A 19,590-nucleotide genomic window follows, 5' to 3' on the forward strand; every position below is an offset into this window, starting at 1 on the left:
AGTCTCCAGTATTACACTCTGGATCACTTTACATTTGTAGTTGTCTCACTTAGCTATGCTTAGGTGTGAGCAGCTGCCCAATTCATTATTCCTTCCATTGTGGTCCTGATTGAGTATTTATTTACATATTAAAATTCACCTTGGCTGGGTGCAGTGACTCACACCTGTAATCCCAGCACTTTGGGAGGCTGAGGCAGGGTGAATCACTTGAGCCCAGGAGTTCAAGACCAGCCTGGACATCATGATGAAATCCTGTCTCTAGTAAAAATACAAAAATTAGCCACGTGTGGTGGCATCTGCCTGTGGTCTCAGCTACTTGGGAGGCTGAGGTGGGAGAATCACTTGAGCCCAGGAGGTTGAGGCTGCAGTGAGCTGTGACTGTGCCACTGTACTCCAGCCTGGGCAACAGAGCAGACCCTGTCTCAAAAACAAAACAAAACAAAGCAAACAACAACAACAACAAAGAAACAAAAAATAAAATAAAATTCACCTTATTTTATAACAAATCACTTTCCTTTTATGCCTTCTTTATTTTAAAAAGTCTCATGGGATAAAATAAAACATGGTATATCCATACAATGGAATATTATTTGGCAATAAATTGAATGAACAAAGTACTGATACATGCTACAGCGTGGATGAATCTAGAAAAAAATATGCTAAGTGAAAGAAGCCAGTTACAAAAGACCACAGCTGAGTTCATTTACATAAATGTCCAGAATATGCAGATCCACAGAGCCAAAAAGGTAGATTAGTGGTTGCCAGGGAATGGGAGGAAGGGGATTGGGGGTAACTGCCTACAGGTATAGGGTTTCTTTTGCAGTAATAGATACATTCTGGAATTAGATAGTGTTGATGGTTGACCACATACTATATGATTCCTTTTACAGAAATGTCCAGAATAGGCAAATCTGTAGACACAGAAAATAGATTTGTGGTGGCTTGGGGATAGGGAGAGGGTGAGCTGAGGTGGGGGATCGAGGGGACATAGCTAAGATGATCAAGATTTCTTTTGGAGGCCAGGCTCGGTGGCTCATGCCTGTAATCCCAGCACTTTGGGAGGCAGAGGCCAGAGGATGGCTTGAGCCCAGGAGTTAGAGATCAGCCTGGGCAAGATGGTGAAACCCCATCTCTACAAGAAATAAAAATACATTAGCTGGATGCAGTTGTGTGCACCTGTAGTCTCAGCTACTCAGGAGGCTAAGGGATCACTTGAGCCCAGGAGTTTGAGGCTGCAGTGAGCTTTGACAGGTGCCACTACACTCCAGCCTGGGTGACAGTGCAAGACCCTGCCTCTAAAAAATGAAAGAAAAAAATTAGGATTTATTTTGAAGGCAATACAAATGTTCCAAAATGGATTGTGGTAATAGATGTACAACTATGTGACTATAATAAAAGCCAATGAACTGTACACTTTATTTATCATGTATTTTATGTTTCTTTTTTTTAAATAGACAGGGTCTTGCTCTGATACCCAGGCTGGAGCGCAGTGGTGTGATCAGAGCTCACTGCAGCCTAGTACTCCTGGGCTCAAGTGATCCTCCTGCCTCGGCCTCCTAAAGTGCTGGGATTACAGGCATGAGCCCCCATACTGGGCCTAGAGCTGTATACCTTAAATGGGTGGGTTGTATGTATGTGAATTATATCTCAATAAAGCCGTCAAAAAGTCTTACAAGTGTAGGTATGTCTATATATGCATATATGAATATGAATAGTATTTCAGAGAGTCAAGTGGACATCACAAAATATTTGTAGGAGAAAGGCAGTGTTGCCGTGACAGAGCTCCCCATGCTCTGTTTCCTGTTAGTCTCCCTGATTTTATTTTTATTTTTTATTTTTATTTTTGAGACACAGTCTCACTCTGTCGCCCAGGCTGGAGTGCAGTGGCACCATCTCAGCTCCCTGCAACCTCCGCCTCCCGGGTTCAAGCAATTCTCAAGTGAGCCGAGATCATGACACTGCACTGTAGTCTGGGTGACAAAGCGAGACTCCATCTCAAAAAAAAAAAAAAAAAAAAAAGAAGCCGGGCGCAGTGGCTCATGCCTGTAATCCCAGCACTTTGGGATGCTGAGGTGGGCAGATCGCTTGAGCTCACAAGTTCTACAGCCTGGACAACATGGCAAAACCTCGTCTCTACAAAAAGTACAAAAATTAACTGAGCGTGGTGGTGTATGCCTGTAGTCCCAGCTATTTGGGAGGCTAAGGTGGGATGATGGCTTGAGCCCAAGAGGTGGAGGTTGCAGTGAGCCAAAATGGCATCACTGCACTCCAGCCTGGGTGATAGAGCCAGACCTTGTGAACAAGAAAAAAGAATCTTCCTTTATTTTAGAGTAAAAGAGACTAATGAGGTGTAACAATCAAATGCAAAGCATGAATGCTGACTGAATCTCAGATTGAAAAATCCTCTATGCTATAAAAGATATTTTAGGGCGATTTGAATATGGACTTTCCAATGAGACAATAGTATAGAATTAGCATTTTTGTTTGTTTGTTTTTGTTTTTAGGTGTGATGATAGTAATACAATAATGTAGGAGACTGTCCTTGGAAGATACACGTTAAAGTACTTAGGAGTAAAGAGTCATGAGGTCGGCGGGGCACGGTGGCTCACTTCTGTAATCCCAGCACTTTGGGAGGCCATGGCGGGCGGATCACAAGGTCAGGAGATCGAGACCATCCTGGCTAACATGGTGAAACCTGATTTCTATGAAAAATACAAAAATTAGCCAGGCGTGGAGGCACACGCCTAGCTGAGCGTGCTGGTGCGCACCTGTAGTCCCAGCTACTCTGGAGGCTGAGGCAAGTGAATTGCTTAAACCTGGGAGGCGGAGGTTACAGTGAGCCGAGATCATCGCACCACTGCACTCCAGCCTGGCAACTGAGCAAGACTCTTTGTCTCAAAAAAAAGAAAAAAAAAATCAAGACAAAAATTGTGTGTGTGTGCGCGCGGGTACACACATGCATGCACATGTGTTTATGCATGCACAAATGTTAACAACTGGTGAATCTAAGTGCAATGTATAGGGACTATTCCTTAAACATTTTCAAAATAAAAAGGAAAAAAATCTATGCTCTAACAGTCCCTTTTCTTCTTCTCTGCCTTATTTTTCTTCATAGTATTTTTCACTCTCTAACATACTCTATATTTTACTTATCTCCTTGTTTATTTTGTGTTTTTCTGTAAAATAATTTCAAATCCACGAGATTAGAGATTTTTGCCTGTATTATTACTACTGGGTTCTCAGTGCCTAGAAAAGTGCCTGGGACACAGTACATACTCAGCAAAGGGTGAGCAAATAAATAGATAGATGAAGACTGAAGGACGACATGCCCACAGGCCTAAGCAGGAAGGGGAATGGGTGGAGACCGCAGGTGTATGTCACCTGGTTGGGGTGGGGAGTGGTAGAGTACTGTGCAATTGGGCAGTCAAACTCAGCCTGATGGGCATTTCTAGATGAGTTGGAAATGCTGATTTGTAAAACGTGAAGCATCCTAGCTTTTTTTTTTTTTGAGATGAAGTTTCGCTCTTTTGCCCAGGCTAGAGTGCAGTGGCGTGATCTCAGCTCACTGCAACCTCCGCTTTCCAGTTTCAAGCGATTCTTCTGCCTCAACCTCCTGGGTAGCTGGGATTACAGGCACCCATCACCATGCCTGGCTAATTTTTGTACTTTTAGCAGAGACGGGGTTTTACCATGCTGGCCAGGCTGGTCTCGAACCCCTGACCTCGTGATCTGACTGTCTCAGCCTCCCAAAGTACTAGGATTACAGGCCTGAGCCACCGCCCCCCGGCCAGCATCCTAGTTTTTAAATGTTGGCAACCTCTTCAAAATGTCTAAGAACCACTGTGTAGAAGAAACAATGCAATGTACTAGCCAGGGTACCCATCTGTAGTCTGTGCATATAAATCCCTGAAAAGCTGCCTTGGACTCTAGAGTCACCTGCTCGGGTTTAAATCTTGGCTCCCTGTCTGATGCTGGGCAAGGGACCTAACCTCTTTGAGACTCAGTTTTCTCATCTGTAAAACAGGGATATTCAGACCTCCTCCATAGGACTATTATGAGGCTTAATTGAGCTTATGCATGCAATGGTGAGCTTGAAATCCAAGCATGACCACAAGTAGCTGGAACTGAGTGTGAGTGCCCTTCAGGTGACTCACAACTGCTAATATGGGCAGATTACACCTCAGTCCTCATGTTTCTGCTTGGCCCTGTGGGCGAAGTCATCATCTATTCATTCAAATAAGTAACATGTGCTGAGCACCTACTATGTGCCAAGCACAGGGCATCATGTAAGTAATGTGCAATTAATATAAGTCCATAGAAGCACTCGAGAAATGATTATTGTTGGCCGGGCACAGTGGCTCACGCCTGTAATCCCAGCACTTTGGGAGGCTGAGGTGGGTGGATCACGAGGTTAGGAGATCAAGACCATCCTGGCTAACACGGTGAAACACCATCTCTACTAAAATTACAAAAACATGAGCTGGGCGTGGTGGCGGGTGCCTGTAGTCCCAGCTACTAGGGAGGCTGAGGCAGCAGAATGGCGTGAACCCAGGAGATGGAGCTTGCAGTGAGCTGAGATCGCGAGCCGAGATCGCGCCACTGCACTCCAGTCTGGGTGACAGAGCGAGACTTCATCTCAAAAAAAAAAAAAAAAAAAAAAAAGAAAGAAAGAAATGATTATTGTCATTGTTATCCCTATGGATGGAGCTGGATTTAAATCCCACATCTGTGGTACAGCTATTACGGAAAATAGTCTGGCAATTCTTCAAAAAGTTGAACATAGATTCATCATATGTCCCAACAATTCCACCCTAGGCATCTACCCAAGAGAGCTAGAAATACATATCTACAAAAAGACTTGTACATGAATGTTCAGAAGCATTATTCATCATAGCTAAAAACGAGAAACAACCCAAATGTCTATCAACTGATGAACAGACAAGCAAAATGTGGTCTATCCATACAATGAAACATTATTTGGCTATAAAAAGGAGTAAAGTTTTGACACATGCTACAATATAGATAAACCTCGAAAGTATTACGTTAAGTGAAAAAGTCAGACACAAAAGACCATATGTTATACGATTCTGTTTATATAAAAGATCCAGAATAGGCAGGTCCACAGACCAAAAGTAGATTAGTGGCTGGAAGAGGTTGAGACTGGGGTCTGGGGGAATGGTGAGTGACTGCTCATGGGCACAGGGTTTCTTTTTGGCATGATGAAAATGTTCTGGAATTAGATGGCAGTTGATGTACAACTCTGTGAACATACAACAAAACTACTAAACTGTACACTTCTAAACAGTAAAGTTTATAGTATGTGAATTATAGCTCAAAGAGCTGTTATTTCAAAAACAAAAAAAATCACCAGGAAAAACAAACAACCTGACAAATCAAGAAGATGGAACAGCATGTTCACAACCAGAACCAGGAGTGGTATTTAGTCTGTGATGCAGTATTTTAGAGCAGTGAAGGAAGGATAGATTGGCCGAGAAAAGGTTTGAGGACCAGGGGTTAATCATGTGAGAAAAATAAAGTTAGGTTTTAAGAAAATTCCTACTTCTTCCACCTCCTAGCTGGTGGCCTATGAAAGTCCTTTTACTTCTCAGAGCCTCCTTTTCCACATCTGTAAAATGGGCATACTATTCCTGATCCATATGATCTGTGCAAATATTCAGTGAGACACTGGCAGCGTGCTCTCTGGTAGTCACCCAGTCAACAAGGTTGCTGTTTTTACAACATGGCAAGATCCAAATCCTAGGTTGTTTTTGTTTTTTTTGAGACAAAGTCTTGCTCTGTCAGCCAGGCTGGAGTGCAGTGGTGTGATCTTGGCTCACTGCAATCTCTGCCTCTCAGGTTCAAGCGATTCTCCTGCCTCAGCCTCTGCAGTGGCTAGGATTACAGGCGCCTGCCACTGTGCCTGGCTAATTTTTGTATTTTTAGTAGAGATGGGGTTTCACCATTTTGGCCAGGCTGATCTTGAACTCCTGGCCTCAAGTAATCCGCCCACGTCAGCCTCCCAAGGTGCTGGGATTACAGGCATAAGCTACTACGTCCAGCCTCCTAGTTTATTATTTAGTAACTGTCTGAGCTTAGGCACATGCCTTCACCTCTCTGTGCCTTACCTTCCTCATCTTCAGTATTAGCATAACCACACCTACCTTATATTATTATTGGAAATCTTCTTCTTCTTTTTTTTTTTTTTCTTTGAGACAGAGTCTCGCTCTGTCGCCCAGGCTGGAGTGCAGTGGCCGGATCTCAGCTCACTGCAAGCTCCGTCTCCCGAGTTTATGCCATTCTCCTGCCTCAGCCTCCCGAGTAGCTGGGACTACAGGTGCCCGCCACCACGCCAGGCTAGTTTTTTTGTATTTTTTTTTAGTAGAGACGGGGTTTCACCGTGTTAGCCAGGATGGTCTCGATCTCCTGACCGCGTGATCCGCCTGTCTCGGCCTCCCAAAGTGCTGGAATTACAGGCTTGAGCCACCGTGCCCGGCCCTTTTTTTTTTTATTTTGACAGAGTCTTGCTCTGTCACCCAGGTTGGAGTGCAGTGGCATGATCTTGGCTCATTGCAACCTCCACCTCCTGAGTTCAAGCGATTCTCCTGCCTCAGCCTCCAGAATAGCTGAGACTACAGGCGTACACCACCATGCCTGGCTAATTTTTTGTATTTTTAGTAGAGATGGGGTTTTGCCATGTTGGCCATGCTGGTCTCGAGCTCCTGACCTCAGGTGATCCACCGTCTCGGCCTTTCAAAGTGTTGGAATTACAGGTGTGAGCCACTGCTCCCGGCCTGTTATTGGAAACATTCAATGACTAAAGTGATGCCCAGTGCCTAGCACATGGGAAGCGCTAAGACAATGGCAGCTGCCTTCATCATAGACCCTGAATTGTAGAACCACAGCATCTTAGAAAGATCTGCAGATGCAGACTCATAGAATCTTGGAATCCCAGGACATTAGAACAGTAGAATCTCAGATAATACATGCTTAGAATCTTGGAATCACAGAGCCATAGAACTGTTGAAGTTTTAGAGCCAGAAGGACCAGAGACCATCTGCCCCAGTGATTTGCAAGCCCATGGAAATTTGCAAATACTACTACTGCTACTGTTACTACTATTACTACTACTACCACCAACAACAAGAACAACAAAAGCAGCATCAACAGCTAACAGTTTAATATCGTAACTTATCTAGGTTCCACCACAACCCTAAGATAGGTGTTATTATTACCCCATTTTCTAGATTGGGAAATGGAGGCACAAAGAAAGAACTTGCACAAGTTCTTTCACGGGTAATGAGCAGTAGAGTCAGGATCTGATCCAAGGCCAGAGTTTATGCTCAGATTCCTAAGCCTTACCAGAAATATTGATTCAGCGGTTCCTAGGACCCATGAATCTGCATTTTAAGCTACCCAGATGATTCAGATATCAGCTAGGGGTGAGAGCCACTGGTATAACCCAGAGGTGGCAATCTGATGATCCTCAGGCCCCAGTCAGTCTACAGCCATATATATTTTTTTGACCTTCATAGTGTTTTAAAAACAGAGTTGGCCTGGCGCAATGGCTCAGGCCTATAATCCCAGCACTTTGGGAGGCTGAGGCAGGTGGATTGCTTGAGTTCAGGAGTTTGAGACCAGCCTAGGCAACATGGTGAAACCCTGTCTCTACAAAAAATACAAAAATAAGCCAGGGGCCGGGCACGGTGGCTCATGCCTGTAATCCCAGCACTTTGGGAGGCCAAGGAAGGCAGATCACCTGAGGTCAGGAATTCGAGACCGGCCTGGCCAATATGGTGAAACCCCACCTCTACTAAAAATACAAAAAATTAGCCAGGCATGGTAACGGGCGCCTGTAATCCCAGCTACTTGGGAGGCCAAGGCAGGAGAATCACTAGAACCCAGGAGGTGGAGGTTGCAGTGAGCTGAGACCATGCCATTGCACTCCATCCTGGGCAACAAGAGCAAAACTCTGTCTCAAAAAAATTTAAAAAATTAAAAAAAAAATTAGCCAGGCGTGCTCATGTTCACCAGTAGTCCCAGCTATTCAGTGGGCTGAGGTAGGAGGATCGCTTGAGCCTGGGAGGTCGAGGCTCCAGTGAGCCTAGATCATACCACTGCACTCCAGCCTGGGTGACAGAGTGCGACTCTGTCTCAGACAAATATATATTAAATAATAATAATAAAAAAACCAGAGTCAACATTTTTAAGTCAGTTGATCTAAAAAATTTATGGCTTCTTTTGAAAAATTTGGAAGATGTGGTAGCACTAGGTCCATGTTCCCAAAGTGCAAGAATTCGGTGGAGTTGAGTGGCAGCTTCTCCCTCCAAAGATGGCATACGCTCTCCAGAGAGCAGCAACCCTCAAGTCTTTTGTTCCCCTTTTCAACACTTTAGTTATTTAATTTATAATCCCTGGTTTGGCCCAGCTGCTGTACTGTAATAAAAGAGAAACTGAGGCCTACACAAGGAAAGGGGCTCTGAGTAACACGGCAAGTTCAAGGCAGAAAAGAAGTAGACCTGTTTCCTGACTCAAAAATCCCACAATAACAACAGAGAACATTTTGGGGGCTAATTTTCTATGCGTTATACACACAAGCTACGTGCTTTTCAAACATCAACGAACACTAACCATCACCCTTAAGGAAGCATCATAATGAATGTCATCTTACAGGTGAGAAAAATGAGGCTTGGATAAATCAAAGTCACTTGCTCAAGGTCACATAGGATGTAAGTACTGTACGGAGGATTCAACTCAACAACAGAGCCCAGAGCCTGAGTCTTCAGCTATGATCTCTCTCAGTCTTTGGAACACACGAGTAATACGGCAGAGAATAAATCCTGGTTCTATAACCTTTCGACTCCACTGTCTCAGAGCTCCTGTGGATTAGGGGGAGGCGGTAGAAGGCTCAGGCACAGATGGTGCTGACCCCATTTTCCTTGCAACATTCACAAACTCTTGATGAACCCTGAGTCCCTTGTGGCCACGACCAAGGCGGAGGGAAGAGGCAATGCGCTCGCCTCCCTGTAAACTGTGAATAACCTGTGCCCTGCTGGTGGGAAGGGATTCGGGAGAAACCTGGCGGGGAGCGAGGAGTGGAGTCGCTTCAGCACCAAGGACAGCGGCCGCGCTCCACACCCCAAGCCCCGCTGTCTTTTTTGGGAGCGCTCCACCCTGCAGCGCTCCTCCAGGCTTCTCCGCCCACCGTTTCCACAGGAGCTTAGGGGAACTCAGGCCTGTGCTCTGCCCCACCTGAGGGCAACGACAGGACCCAAGAATTCCAGATTTCTTTTACCGACGCCCTCTCTCCTGTCTTTGCCTTTAGGTAGACATTGACTATCCCTCGCAAAGGGCCCTCCCAGCCCAGGGGTTCTCGCCCCATTGCACGGAGTACGCATGCATAGGGGAGTGGGGACGGGAGAGAAAACGGGAGCCAGCTCTGCGTTCCCGTTCCCTTACCCACTTCCGGGTCCGGGCCGCGCGGCCCGCAGCTTCGAGGGGAGCTCACCTGCCCGGTGCGCACCGTCGTCATGGCAACCGGAGAGGCCCGGGAAGCGATTGGCCACTCCCTGCCACGCCCCTATGCCACCGCTTCCCCTAACTGAGGCAACAGAGGAGCGCTGCCCGCCCCTTTTCATTCCTTCCTGGAGAGGGCTGTGTAGGAGAGGGACCCACATCTGCTCTCGCTAATGAAACACCACCCCTACCTCCATACGTTAATTATGGAGGGAAGGAGGATGACAGACTATTTGTAAACTCTTCTGGATGTGACTGAACCGTCACTGAGGTCACTTCCGGCGATAACAGGAAGTGGGAGGCAGGTCGTTCGGAGAGACAATGAGATGAGGTGGAAGGGAGAAGAGGAACTAGAGAATCCTAGGAAGGATTGAACATTAGGGAATCGTGCCACATTCTCCCAGACGTTCACTCCCTCTCTGGAATCAAGCCCGCTCCAAATGGTCTGGAGTCCTGGAGTCCTTTCTATACTATTAGAGCTGACTCCCTAAGAATAATACTAACCACTACCATGTGGTCTTTGACTGATGAGATTTTTATCAGCTTTGTCCCACTGAACCTCACAGTAATGTACTGATGTGGGAGGAATGTTTCTTCGTGAATGTCACCAGCTTTACAGCAACCCAGTCTCTGCCCCAGCTGACCTGCTTGGCTCTGTCGGGGTTCATCGTGGTTTGGGGTTGAAGGATGTTGACCACCTCAGGCTTGGTCATCGCTTGTGGGATTTCTCGGACCTTCTCGGCAATAAAGCTGTGCACAGCATTCAAGGCCTCTGCTGTGCCCTGTACTAGGCATACCCGCTCTGTGGTTCCTGTTGAGCAAGGGAGAGAGAGGGCACACTCATGAGACAGGAATAGGGACATTCCTGAGAGACAGGCCCCATTTAATGGAAGAGGAAAGCTGAGGTCCAGAGAGTGGATTTGACTGATCACACAGTGAGCCTGGGGGAGCAGGCATGGGCCCCTAGGCCATGACAGGTAGCTGGGAGAATGAGTGGAATCCTGCTTTATAATCTGCACTTCATCTCCCTCCCCTAAAACAACCTCTAGGGATGGAAGAATGATGCTTAAGTGTTTTGCGATGCCCACAGCAGCCCTGGGCAGTGGAGACAGGGCTCAGCTGCCTCTTCTCAGTTCTTGCGGTTCCCTGGTTGCTTTGGCAACCATTCACTCACTCCACCCTCCTCCCCTTCTGGAAGCAGAGAGCTCAGGCCTGCAACGGTTGCCACAGTAACTGGAACCCCCTTATCGGTCTGGCTGGCCGGGTCCTCAGCCCACCCCCAGGGGGACGAGGGACGAGGCCCTGTTGTCATGGCAACCCCTGAAAGCCTGCAGCGTCGGCCTCTGGGCTTTTTGGAGAGGATGGGGGAAGAGCTGGGGGATGGGGGAGGCAGAGGAGAGGCCTGAGGGCCTGTCTGAACCCACCAGATGGAGGGCTGAGGGGTGGGGGAGGGCAGGGGTGTGGACAGGGGAGAGCAGGGTGGGTCAAAGGCTACTCGTGGAGGAGTGGGGACCAAGGAATTGGGGAGGGAGGTGGATGGCTGTCTTTCCTGGAGATTCTCCAGATACTGGCTGTGGCTCTGTCCTGGGCATCCTTCTCATTTCTGCATGAGAGTGTTGGGGAGTGGGGGCACGGGGAAGAGAGAAACTTGGGGGGTGTTGGGATATATGTGTGAAAGAGACTCTGGGTGACACTGTGACCAGCGTGTGTGTCTGTGAGGCTGTTTGGTGAGTGGGGGGTGTGTGTGTGTGTGTGTGTGTGTACTTGAGCAGGACTGACTAGATGATCCTAATCTGTGTTTGTAGAAGACAAAGTGCAGAGACTGCCTTATGAACAGACTATGTGACACAGTGATTCTGGTGAAGATGTTCGTGTGTGCCCTCGTGTGTGGGCCAGACTTTGGTGTCGCTTTGATGATCAAGGTTACATAGACTCTTTGTGAGACAGAGCTGAGTGTGTGTGAGAGTTCGAGAGAAAGAAACAAAAGAATCTCACAAAGTGGGATCGAGGCTGTACAATGAATATATACCACTTTGAGACTGGATGGCAGTGTGTGTCTGCATCTGTGTGTGTATGTGTGTTTGTGAAAGTGAAAGAGACACACACTTCTGGATGTTTCTAAGACTATTTGGATGACCAGTGTGTGTATATATATATGTATTGGAGACAGGAAAGACCCTATGACTGGCATGTGTGAACCTGAGAAGGAGACAGCAAGAGAGACAGACTCAGGTGTCAGTTTGTGGGACTTTTTGGATGACTGGTGTGTTTGTGTATGTGTGTGTGTCTCAGCATGTGAATTACAGTGAGACAAAGAAAACTTGACTGGTCAGTGTGAGAATCTGCGTGCCTGGGTGAGCCGGGATGTGTGTGATGTGTGGAGTGTAAGTGTGTCTCTCTCTCTCCTTGAAGGGGGTTCTGCCTCTGAGAATGTAAAAGGTCTTGAGTGTGGCTGGGCACGGTGGCTCACGCTTGTAATCCCAGCACTTTGGGAGGCTGAGGTGGGCGGATCATGAGGTCAAGAGATGGAGACCATCCTGGGCAACATGGTGAAACCCCGTCTCTACTAAAAATACAAAAATTAGATGGGAGTGGTGGCACACGCCTGTAGTCCCAGCTACATGGGAGGCTGACGCAGGAGAATCGCTTGAAGCTGGGAGGCGGAGGTTGCAGTGAGCAGAGATCACACTGCTGCACTCCAGCCTGGCGAAAGGGCGAGACTCTGTCTCAAAAGAAAAAAAAAAAAAAGAGGTCTTGAGTGTGTGCCAGGCGCCGTGTGGCTGTGTACCTGTGTGTCTGGGATACCTGGGGTGTGCGTCAGTGTCCAGCAAGCACTTCAGTGCAGCACGCTGGTGCCATGACACTGACTCCTCGATTGCTACTTCCCAGTCTGGCAGGCTAGCCTCGCCATGTGTCTGGGCGCCACTGTCTGTGGGTCACTTGTGTAGCTGACATCCCCCACCCGCTTTGGGCCATGTTCCTCACTCTTACTACCCCCCCCCAGCCCCAGAACAATGGCTTGGTCTGAGCCAAGGGTGAGTCAGCCTGCAGTCTGCCTCCGTCTGGTGTAAATAGGAAAGGGTGTGGGTTGGGGTGGGAACTAGGGGGCGGGGTAGGGGGAGGTGGATGCCCCAGGAAGAGCAGGCCGAGGGTTTGCATCTCTGTGAAGCTTCCTTCAAACTCAGGAAGTCCTTGACCTCCCATCCCCTTGTAGTTCTTACAAGGTGGCCCACAGGGGCTTTTTGGGGGGTTGGTTAAGCCCCCAAAGAGTGTCTAATAATAACAGCTGACCCTTATACAACCCAAGTGTCAGGCACCATTCTAAGCACTGTTTTGTTTTGTTTTGTTTTTTCTGAGACAAGAGTCTTGCTCTGTCACCCAGGCTGGAGTGCAGTGGTGCGATCTCGGATCACCGCAACCTCTGCCTCCCAGTTCAAGTGATTCTCATGACTGAGCCTCCTGAGTAGCTGGGATTACAGGCATGTGCCACCACGCCTGTCTAAGTTTTGCATTTTTTGTAGAGATGGGATTTCGTCATGTTGGCCAGGCCGGCCTCAAGTGATCCACCCGCCTCGGTCTCCCAAAGTGTTGGGATTACAGATGTGAGCCATCATGCTTGACCAAAGTACTTTATACATACGTGTTCACTTAATATATGAAGTAGGCAATATCATTATTGATTGTCCCTGATTCCCTGCTAAGGACACTGAGGCATAGAGAAGGCTCAAGATTTGTTCAAGTTCTCTTAGACGGTGGTAGTGGATGTTCGGAGTTTTGAACCCAGGTGTCTGGCTTCAGAGTCTCTGCATTCTGCTAAATTTGGTGTGTATGGAGTGATCAGCTCTATGTGTGTGTCTTGGAGGGAGGCATAAAATGATGACAGTTTTGTTTTTGTATTTTTGATATTAAAAGAAGATGAATATATTAAGTAGTCGTTCAAGACTTTGCACTTTGATGGAAGTGTGTTATAAAACCATAAACATGTTTTTTAAAGTGTGTGTGGTGAGGCACAGTGGCTCATGCCTGCAATCCCATCACTTTAGGAGGCCAAGGCGGATGGAGGGCTTGAGCTCAGGAGTTCAGCCTGGGCAATATAGCGAGACCCTGTCTCTACAAAAAAAATATACAGGCCGGGTGTGGCAGCTTATGCCTGTAATCCCAGCATTTTGGGAGGCTGAGGCGGGTGGATCACCTGAGGTCTGGAGTCCGAGACCAGCCTGCTAACATGGTGAAACCCCATATCTACTAAAAATACAAAAAATTAGCTGGGCATAGTAACGGACGCCTGTGATCCCAGCTACTTGGGAGGCTGAGGCAGGAGAATCACTTGAACCGGGGAGGTGGAGGTTGCAGTGAGCCGAGATCGCACCATTGCACTCCAGCCTGGGCAACAAGAGTGAATCTCTGTCTCAAAAAAAGAAAAAAAAAGTAGCTGGGCCTGGTGGTGCACACCTGTAGTTCCAGTTACTCAGGAGGCTGAGGTGGGAGAATCACCTGAGCCCAGGAGGCTGAGGTTGCAGCGAGCCACGATCGTGCCAGCCTGGGCAACAGAGCAAGACCCTGTCTCAATATAAATAAAGAAATAATAAAAAGTGTGTGTGTCTGTGCTTTTCTTCAGCAGTTAGGGTCTAAAGTTTCAAGCAGATTTTCAACATCAGACAGCATTTTAGAATCCTTAGGGTGGCCGGTGGTGGTGGCTCAAGCCTGTAATCCCAGCACTTTGGGAGGCCGAGGTGGGTGGATCACGAGGTCAGGAGATCAAGATCATCCTGGCCAACATGGTGAAACCCTGTCTCTATCAAAATAAAATTTAAAAAATGAGTTGGGCGTAGTGGCGCGTGCCTGTAGTCCCAGCTACTTTGGAGGCTGAGGCAGGGGACTCGCTTGGACCCAGGAGGCGGGGGTTGCAGTAAGCCGAGATTGTGCCACTGCACTCCAGCCTGGTGACAGAGCAAGACTCTGTCTCAAAGAAAAAAAAAAAAAAAAAAAAAAAGAATCCCCAGGGTGGATCTGGGCTGACGCAAGGGAGTGTGTGTGGCCCTTGGGCAGGTACCTGCCTTTTTTTGCATTTCAGTTGCTCCATGTATGTATGACCTGGATGGATTGAATCTAGGGCTTTGAGATCCATCACAAAGGAGGGGAGGTTCTTTGTGTGTTCTGCCCTTCCCTTGGGGTTAAGTGCTGGGTAGGTTTTTACTTCGTGTAGTAGAAATGCAAGTGCAGTGTGTGTGAGTGTGTGAGTGTGTGTGAGTGTGTGAGAGCGTGTGTGTGAGTGTATGTGAGTGTGTGAATGTGAATGAGTGTGTGAGCATGTGTGACTGTGTGTGTAAGCGTGTGTGTGAGTGGGGGGTGTATGTGAGCGAAGTGTGTGTGAGCAAAGTGTGTGTGAATGAGTGTGTGTAAGCATGTGTGACAGTGGGAGTGTGTGTAATGGTGTGTGTGTGTATGTGAGTGTGAGCATTGTGACTGTGTGTGTAAGCGTGTGTGTGGGGTTGTGAGTGTGTGAGCATGACAGTGTGAGTGTAAGGATGTGTGTGAGGTGTGTGTGAATGAGTGTGTAAGCGTGTGTGTGAGAGTGGGGTGTGTGCGAGTGTGTGAGAATGTGAGTGTGTGTAAGCATGTGTGACAGTGGGAGAGTGCGTAAGCGTGTGTGTGTGAAAGAGTGTGAGTGTGAGCATTGTGACTGTGTGTGTGTGGGGGTGTGTGAGTGTGAGGGTGTGAGCATGTCAGTGTGAGTGTAAGCATGTGTGTGAGGGTGTGAGCATGTCAGTGTGACTGTAAGCATGTGTGTGAGGGTGTGAGCGTGTGAGACTGTGTGTGAGTGTGCCTGTGAGAGTGTGAGTGTGTGTGTGTGTGTGCTTGTGCATGCGAACGTACTAGGCCCAGAGTGCTCTTTCAGTTTCTCCACTGTCATTTCTCACATGTTCTCTCTGCTTTGGCTACACTGACCAAACTGCTCAGTAGCCTCTGAGTATGCCATTTTGTCTTCCTGGGCACACTTGCCTGCACTTTACCTCGCTCATTCTTCTCTACTGCTCTGGTCGTCTCTTCCAGGAAGCTCTTCCTGACCTCCCTGGGCTGGGTCCTTTGTGCCACCTGGGCTCCAACCACCAACCTCTGGACTTCCCTGTCCCAGCCCTGACCACTCTGGGTCATCACTGATGTGATGTCTGCCTCCCTGGCTGGGATATGAGAACCAAGGAAGCAAGGTTGGGACATTTCAACCACTGCTATTGTCCCCATTTCTGTCCAGCACAGGGCTGGCATAGAGGAAGTGCTCAGAGAATGTGTGTTGAATGAATGAGTGAATGAATGAATGATAGGGTGTCCAGCCAGGAGTGGAGGGAAATGTTTTTTGTCTCCTGCAGTAGCTTTTCCATTTCCTGCATTCCTGTGGGGTTCTGGGAAGTCCTGGGGACAGGACTAGGACACAGGGGGCTGTGTCCTGCTTCTCTGAGTCAGCAGCCGGCTCATGCTGTATGATCTGGAAGTTGCATGCCAGGAGTGGGGATGGGGGCTGACCACATGTCCAGGGGCTGAGGAGAGACGCTGGCTCCTGTTGCTTGTCTGAATACTGTTTGACCTGGTAGGACCAAGGTCTGTTCTGCCTTCTGGGTTTCCCAGCTGCCTGGCCTGTGGGGTGTGTCATTGGGTTGGGAGGGGACGACATGTCTCGTGGCACAGAATGTGACCCAGGAGCAAGGAACCAAGTGTCCTCGGAGGAACATTCCGAACAGAGGTCTTATCCATACCTTGTGGGCTACAGGGGAGTGGGGAAAACTGGGCCAGGGTGGAAGAGAAAAGGAGGAGGTGTGCCTGGTTCACTCGATTTTTCTCTAAACCTCTTGCCAAAGCTGCTTAGTGAGATGGGAGGCTGGGGGCAGGGTGGATGGTGGAGAGAGAGAGAAGAGGAGAGAAGAGAGAGAGAGCAGAGAGAGAAAGAGAGAGGAGGAGAGAGAGGGAGGAGAGAGGGAAAGATAGGAGAGAGGAGAGAGGAGAGGATGGAGGGGGAAGAGAGAGAGAGAGAAAGAGAGACAGAGAGAGAGAGAGAGAGAGAGAGAGAGAGAAAATGAGCGTGTACTGACCCTGGGCTCCAGCTCTGGTGTTTGACCTAAAAAATCCAAGGGGATTAAGGATGAACTAGAACCAGCACTGGACCAAAGATGCAGTTCAGGAAGCCTTCCCTGGAATCCTAGATGTCGATGCTTGTCGGGCATTAGTCTTGGGAGGGAGATAGGGAGGGGTGAGAGATTTTGGAGGGAATAGAGAGTGGAGGGGGCTTGGAAAATGTATGGTTGGGGAGAAAGATGGAGCAGGAGGAGAGGCAGAAAAGGGACTGGGTTTGGAGGAAGGGAAGAAAAAACCAGGAGGGAGATGAGACTTAGGAACAAAAAAAAAAAAAAAAAGAGACACAGGAAGGGAGAGACAGACAACCAGAGGCAGAAAGAAATGGGTGACACCAGCAGAGGAGGACCCCAGTGAGAGGGGGCTAGTAGATATTGGTTGAATGGATGATTGAACAGAGTTCAGAGAGACAAGAGGAAAGGAAAAACGTGAGGCTATGAGAGGTGGAGGGAAGGAAAGGATGGGGAGAGAGACAGGAAGACAAAAGGAGAAGAGGAGGGGAGGGACAGAGAAAGCAGAGGACAGATGAACAGGACAAGAGATGGGGGATATCCAAACAGAACCAGAGAGATGGACAGACAGAGGCAGATAGAGGGGCAAGAGACAGAGGGAGGCGGAGGGGAGCAAGAGATGGGAAATCGGAAACAGAATGAGAAGGAGACATAAAGAATGACACCGAGACAGAGAAAACCAGTGAGACTGGGCAAGAGGGGGTGACAGAAATCCAAAGCGGGGGGGCACATTTGTGGAACACGGCTGGCTGGCCCCCAGGCCCGGAGGGACGCCCTGACACCTGCCTCTCTCCCCACCCTCGCTCCTCCAACTGACCAGAGGGGGCAGGTGTGTGGGAAAAGACACATCTGCCAGCGCATCATGCAAATGAGCTCATGAATATGCAGTAGGCCCATTGTCTTGCCCTGCCCCCACCCCCATCTGCTCGGCCAGGCCCCTCGGGCTGGGGGCAGCTCTGTCCCCTTAGGGGGAAGGGAGGCCCCCTCCTCACCACTGTCACTGTCCCTAGGGCAGACTTTCCCCCTATCTAGGGCCCAGGTGGGCGGGAGAAAAGGAGAAAGGGAGGAAGGGCAGGGAGGCCTAGGGCAGAGACCTGGGCCGGGGCTCACCAGGGTAGAAGTCTTTGGACTTGGAGAGCTTGATGGTGGCTCCTGTCTCCTTCTGCAGCTGCACGATGGTCTGCCCGCCCTTGCCAATGATGGAGCCCGCCGCGTAGCTGGGGATCAGCACCTTCAGGAAGTATTCGCCTTCCTCTGCGGGGGCACACAGGGTGGAGGGAGGTGAGCGGGGGAGGGGTCTTCACCTTTGGACGGGGTGAGCAGAGGAAACCCCAGGGGTCACAGTAGCAGTATGGAGAATAATACAAATAATGATCTTCATTCACTCATTCATTCATTCATTCAACAAATAGGTACTGGGCACCTGCTATGTGCCTGGCACTGGTCTAGGGAAATGGCCAAGAAGAAAATAGACAAAGCTCCCCGATTTGTGGGCAAATGAGGCAAATAAGGCCGAAAGAGTTTTAGTGATTCAGCCAAGAGCTCGCACAGCTAGCTACATTCTTCTAGGTGGGGAAGACAGATAGTATATTTCATGTCAGATGGTGGGACTCCTAATGACACAAGAAAAGGCAGGAAAAGGGGGTCAGGGAGGGTGGGAGGCTGCAGTGTCAGAAAGGGAGGCCAGGGAAGCTCTTCCTAAGAATGTGGCATGCTTTATTCATCATCACACACTTCTGCAGCACCTGATAGGTGCTACACCGTTCTAGGTACTTTCCAAATACCAGTCCTTTGAATTTTCACACTTATCCTATGAAGGAACCCATCATACAGATGAGGAAACAAAGGTGAATAAATCACCCAAGGACACTTGTAGATGGCAGAGCTGAGACTTGAAGAGTCCGTGCTCTGAACTATTATGATCAGCAGACTATGGAGGAAGGAACAGAACCACGTGGCTATGTGAAGGACGAGTGAGTGCAAAGGCCCTGGGGTGCGACTGTGCCTGTGCTCTTCCAGAGGGACTAAGGAGGCCCCTGTGCCTGGGGCTGAATGAGAGAGGGGAAGAGTGGGAGGAGATGAGGACAGAGAGGGGTGCTGGTGGTGAGGGGTGATGGGGCTCGCAGGCCACAGCGAGGTCCTTAACTTTTACTCCAAGTGAGATGGAGCCACGGGAGGGACGTGGCCTGACTTAGGTTTTAGGAGGATTCCTCTGATGCCCATGAGGGGAGCAGACCATGAGAAGCAACGGTGGGAGAGCTGGGGGCCCAGTGAGGTGGCGACTGCAATGGTCCAGGCAGGAGGTGACGGCGGTCTGACAGGTGGAAGCGGTGAGCGGGGAGGCGGAGGAAGGCTGGATGCTGGGGATACTCCAAACACTCACTTTTGACCAGGCGCTGTGTTGAGTGCTTTGTGAGCTTGATCTCGTCCGTTCCTCACAACCTCACGGTGAGGTGGGTGGAATGAGCTCCATTTTTACACAAGAGGAAACTGAGGCACAGAGGGGCACAGAGAAGTGAAGGCACCAGCCCACGGTCACTACCAGCCCAAGGACATGAACACAGCTACTGGGCTCAGATTCAAATCCAATTCTGATTCAGTCTCCTCCCATCATTGCTTAACACCCTCCACTCCTGGGGACCAACACAATGAAGGACAGCCTCGAAGACCTAGATGTAGTGCCAGTGGCAGCTTGTGGAGTTTTGGCCATTCTTTGTTATAGGCCAATTTTCCTTTTCTTTCTCTCTTTCTCTCCTTCTCTCTTTCTCTCTTTCTCTTTCTCTCTTTCTCTCCTTCTCTCCTTCTCTCCTCTCCTTCTCTCCTTCTCTCTTTCTCTCTTTCTTTCTCTTTTTTTTTTTTTTCCTGAGACACGGTCTTGCTCTATTGCCCAGGCTGGAGTGCAGTGGTGTAGTCTCGGATCACTGCAACCTCAGCCTCCCGG

The 19,590-nt window shown here is 48.8% G+C and overlaps 1 protein-coding gene across 1 annotated transcript in view; it reads right to left on the minus strand.

The window, feature by feature from the left end:
• Positions 1-19,590, minus strand: part of NOVA2 (NOVA alternative splicing regulator 2) — a 41,911-nt gene that overhangs the window by 10,559 nt on the left and 11,762 nt on the right. The window contains exons 2-3 of the mRNA XM_015124295.3: positions 17,760-17,903; positions 10,158-10,324 (exon numbers count right to left, since the gene is read on the minus strand). Of these exons, the coding sequence (XP_014979781.2) occupies positions 10,158-10,324; positions 17,760-17,903 (311 nt within the window). The remainder of the gene's footprint in view (positions 1-10,157; positions 10,325-17,759; positions 17,904-19,590) is intronic.

The sequence above is a fragment of the Macaca mulatta genome, chromosome 19, assembly GCF_049350105.2.
Source record: "Macaca mulatta isolate MMU2019108-1 chromosome 19, T2T-MMU8v2.0, whole genome shotgun sequence".
Taxonomy (NCBI): Eukaryota; Metazoa; Chordata; class Mammalia; order Primates; family Cercopithecidae; genus Macaca; species Macaca mulatta.